The sequence below is a fragment of the Lutjanus erythropterus genome, chromosome 11 (genome assembly GCF_056507025.1).
Source record: "Lutjanus erythropterus isolate fLutEry1 chromosome 11, fLutEry1.hap2, whole genome shotgun sequence".
In the NCBI taxonomy this organism is placed as follows: Eukaryota; Metazoa; Chordata; class Actinopteri; order Lutjaniformes; family Lutjanidae; genus Lutjanus; species Lutjanus erythropterus.
In genome coordinates this window covers 1,634,056-1,638,911 of record NC_139327.1, presented here as the reverse complement: position 1 = coordinate 1,638,911, position 4,856 = coordinate 1,634,056, and the positions used below count along the sequence as shown (strand labels likewise).

General features: G+C 46.1%; 1 protein-coding gene across 1 annotated transcript; it reads right to left on the bottom strand.

Annotated features, from left to right (window-relative positions):
- Window positions 1-3,418: 3,418 nt before the first annotated feature.
- On the bottom strand, window positions 3,419-4,210 carry LOC146318503 (zinc finger BED domain-containing protein 5). Its single transcript, XM_084730582.1, has one exon. It carries the CDS (start codon window positions 4,208-4,210, stop codon window positions 3,419-3,421), a length of 792 nt encoding a protein of 263 aa, XP_084586708.1.
- Between the last annotated feature and the right edge of the window lie 646 nt (window positions 4,211-4,856).

Genomic DNA, 4,856 nt, shown 5'->3' with positions numbered 1-4,856 from the left:
CGCACCTGAGGCCACTACATATAGCCGAATACGCTGTTCCCATCTGCACCAGTTTTCAGCAAGGTTGCCGGTGAGTATCAGTGGTGACGGCGGCTTTAACTGCTCCATGCTCGTGCCAGTTCATCACTGTCTGCCGTTAGCTACTTGTTAGCATGCTGTACCGCGTCTGCGTCACTCTGTAACTCTGTCTTCTGACACCATGTTGTGGTCTGTTTGCCACTGTCACACTATTGCACTCTTATCTGACTCCTGAATGCAGGGTGAGTACCTAACTTAATACTGACTTATAATCATTAAGACACGAAGACGAGGCTGAAGGTACAACTGAAGCCATTAGTGGTAGCTCCTGAAACAACAGACATGAGCAATCGAGCACTAATCATTGCAGCCACCTTAGCAGAGCACTAAGTGTTTGTTCAAATATATCACAATAAGGTTTCATTTGTGTAAACAGCGTGGGCAAATTAGTGAAAATCGACGGTATCATGAACAAGAACGTCTACCACACTCCCGAGTCTGGAGACCGGGAGTGGGCAAATGAACTAAATCTGTTTTTCAACAGGTTTGATTCTCTTCCCACTCCCCCCCACCCTCTGCAGCACCGACCCAGGACCTCCTCACCCGCTCTGGCATTCCCCCCTCTCCCCTCCCAGAACATCAGGGTTTTCAGCTGCTCCCTCCCCACACCTTTCAACCACCCTCCCCCCATCTTCCTCTTCCTCAGCTGAAGTCACTCCCCACCCCCCGCTCCAGCCTCTCCATAACAGCTGACCAGGTGAGGAGAGAGCTCATGAAGATCAAGGCAAGGAAGGCTACAGGTCCAGATGGCATCAGCTCCAGACTGCTGAGGGACTGTGCAGTTCAGCTCTGTGAGGTAGTTCTGCACATCTTCAACCTGAGCCTCAGTCTGGAGAGAGTTCCTGTCCTGTGGAAGACTTCCTGTGTGGTTCCGGTACCAAAGACAGCACACCCCAGGGAGCCCAACCACTTCAGACCTGTAGCCTTGACCTCCCACCTGATGAAGACCATGGAGAGGATTATACTTAATCACCACCGACCCCTGGTGAGAGCAGAACTGGACCCCCTGCAGTTTGCCTATCAGCCAGGCATTGGAGTTGATGACGCACTCATCTATCTGCTGTATCGATCATTATCTCACCTGGAGAGCTCTGGTAGCACTGTGAGAGTCATGTTTTTTGAGTTTTCTAGTGCTTTCAACACGATACAGCCATCACTGCTCAGGGGGAAGCTAGAAGGAGCTGGAGTTGACCCCCACCTGACTGCATGGACCATCGACTACCTCACAAGCAGACCGCAGTATGTGAGGCTTCATGACTGTGTGTCTGATGTGGTAGTCTGCAGCACGGGGGGCCCCCCAGGGGACAGTCCTCGCCCCCTTCCTCTTCACCCTGTACACGTCGGACTTCAGACACAATTCGGATGGCTGCCACCTCCAGAAGTTCTCTGATGACACTGCCATTGTAGGATGTGTGTCTGGAGGGAATGAACTGGAGTACAGGAGTGTCATCACTGACTTTGTCAAATGGTGTGGGGTCAACCACCTCCACATCAACACCAGCAAGACAAAGGAGTTAGTGGTGGATTTTCACAGGAACGCACCCCAGACTACCCCAGTGAACATCCAAGGTTTGGACATTGAGATTGTGGGAGAGTACAAATACCTGGGTGTTCACCTCAACAATAAACTGGACTGGTCCACTAACACCAACGCCCTGTACAAGAAAGGCCAAAGTCGTCTTCACCTGTTGAGGAGACTGAGGTCCTTTGGTGTGTGCAGGACACTGCTGAGAACTTTCTATGACACTGTGGTAGCATCTGTCATCCTGTATGCAGTGGTCTGCTGGGGCTGTGGAAGTACAGAGAGGGACAGGAAAAGACTGAACAAGCTGGTCAGGAGGGCCAGCTCTGTCCTGGACTGTCCCCTGGAGACCATCGAGGAGGTGGGTGAAAGGAGGATGTTAACAAAACTGACATCTATCATGGGCAACACCTCTCACCCCCTGCATGAGACTGTAAGAGCTTTGAGCAGCTCGTTCAGTAGCAGACTGCTGCACCCACAGTGCAAGAGGGAGCGCTACTGCAGGTCCTTCATCCCATCAGCTGTCAGACTTTTCAACACCAACACCAGCGTGACTTAATGTAGCACTGTTAGGTCTGCTGCATATTCCTTGTGCAATATTGTATGTTCACTTTGTGAAATCTCTCACTTGTTAAATCTCTTGCTGCTAACACTAATATTTAGTGCAATCTATCATACCCTTTGTGCAATCTGCCTCTTCAAGGCAACAAGTTTACAGTGGATATATAGATATTGTAAATAGTCTGTGTGTACAGTCCTGTTCTTATTACTTTAAATTTTATTTTTCTTAGATTTTATATTTTTAAACTGATATATACATACATATCTTTCTTCTTTTTATCTTAATATTTTTAAGTACTTATTGTCACTTTCTATCTGTACTGCTGAGCTGCTGTGACAAGTGAATTTCCCTGGTGTGGGATCAATAAAGTTCATCTTATCTTATCTTATCTTATCTTATCTCACAACATCTCAGTGCATGATGGAATCCCCTCTAGATTGAATCTGATTGGTCGTGGGTTCATATACCAACAAGACAATGAGCCCAAGCAAACTTCAAAGCTGTGCAGAGACTATTTGACCAAGAAAAAGAATCTGGAGTTCTGGAACTGATGGACTGTCCAAGTCAAAGTCCAGATTTGAAACCTATTGAACAAATTTGGTGTTTAGTAGGTTCAAAGATTGATCACACAAAAGTTTCATCTAAAGCAGGGGTTCCCAAACTTTTCCAAATCAGGGCCCACTTGAAAATCTAAAAAATGTCCGCGGCCCACCTTTGTCCTATAAACAGTACATAGACGAAATTATGCATTCTCAGAACACAACAATAATTGTTGTTGTTGTTGTTGTTGTTGTTATTATTATTATTATTATTATAAAGATTCAGGATTGAAATGAAAGCAGGGGGATAGAGGAAGCCCAAACTTTTAATCTGTGGTGCACACACAAGACAGAATTAATTCTCAAACCTGTCATCACAAGACAGAATAAATTATCCAGCTTTTCATTATATTACAAGTGCATTCAAGACAGAATAAATTCCCAAACTTTTCACTACAATAGGATTTAAGACAGAATCAATTCTCAAACAAACTTTTCAAGACAGAATTAATATGTAAACCTGTCATCACAAGACAGAATAAATTTTCCAACTTTTCATTATATTACAAGTCCATTCAAGACAGAATAAATTCTTAAACTTTTCATTACAACTGTGTGTGTGTGTGTGTGTGTGTGTGTGTGTGTGTGTGTGTGTGTTTGTTTGTTTGTTTTAATTAAGGACTACATACAACACTTCACCAGTCAGCTGCAACTCACCTAGTGGGAGGGGTGATGTTGCTGCATAGCACCTGTCAGTTTAGGGATGTCAGGCTGAATGGAAGTCAGCTTCAGACAGAGATCTGACTGAAGATCCAGTTTGTTTCTATACTTTGTCTTTAAAGCCACAAGGGCTGAAAATCCTGTTTCACATAGATATGTGGTTGCAAAGGGCATAAGAAACCTCAGTGCCTTCTTGGACAGAGCAGCATACTCTGTTTCCACATGCATCCAGAACTGGCCCAGGTTTTTCTGTGTGAAAATCAGTTTTAAGGCAGTATCACAAGACAGCTCCACAAGGCTGTCCTGCTCCCTGGCAGTCAGACCTGCAATAGCATCCTCGTTATGGGTGACAAAGGGGTTCTGGATCCAGCTGTGCTGCACACTCAGCACAGGGAAGTATTCTCTGAGCTGCGTTCTGAGGATTTCCAGGTGAGCTCTGATGGCACCTGCCACAGTGGTCGGGATCTCCCTCTCCTCTGTGTTCAGAAACTCACACAGGTTGTCGAAGCACTCGTAGTTGTTCTGAGCCACTCTTTTGTCCCACAGCACGAGCTTTTTTATGGTGGCCTCTACTTTGCCGTGGACATGGAACATGGTCACTGCCTTCCCCTGGAGCGAGACATTCAATCCGTTTAAGTAGCTGAAAATGTCGGCCAAATACACCAACTTACACAGCCACTCAAAGTCACAGAATCGGTCAGCCAGTTCAAAAGCGCTGTGCTGCATGACAGCCAGCGCACCTCGGTGTGCAGGAGAAGCTGTCGGTGGTCGCTCCCCATCTCCGCGCATAATAGGGCAAACAAGCGTGACTGTAGTGGGCAACTTTTAATGAAATTTACTGCCCTTACTGCTTCATCCAAAACTGTCTTTAAATCTGCCGGCATCTTTTTGGTGGCCAGTGCCTCTCTGTGGATAAAGCAGTGGACAGCTGTAACCAGCGGCGCCACGTCTCTGACCCATCTGACAACACCGGACAGTTTCCCCACCATGGCCCGAGCTCCGTCAGTGCTGAGTCCTACACACTTTGCCCAGTCTATTTAATTTGAAATCATAAATTCATTCAAAGTCTCAAATATTTTCTCCGCTGTGCACTGTGCAGGTAAAGGTTTGCAAAACAGAAACTCTTCATGTATGTCTCCTTCATATCTCACAACAGCAAGCAAATTTGACATGCCTGCAATGTCTGTGGACTCGTCAATCTGGAGAGCATAACAGCTGCTCTCTCGTATTCTGCTCACTAGCTGCTTCAACACGTCGTCAGCCATGTCATCAATACGCCGTTTCACTGTGTTGTCTGACAATGAAATTATGTTGAGTTGTTTAGCTGCTTTCTCACCAATCACCACTCCAGCCATCTCTTTGGCAGCAGGCAGAATTAAATCTTCTCCGATGGTGTGTGGCTTCCCATTTTTTGCTATTGGTTTTGCAACTCGGT

Excerpts from the sequence above, each read along its gene's own strand:
- LOC146318503 (XM_084730582.1), bottom strand. The coding sequence starts at position 4,210 with ATGCGCGGAGATGGGGAGCGACCACCGACAGCTTCTCCTGCACACCGA.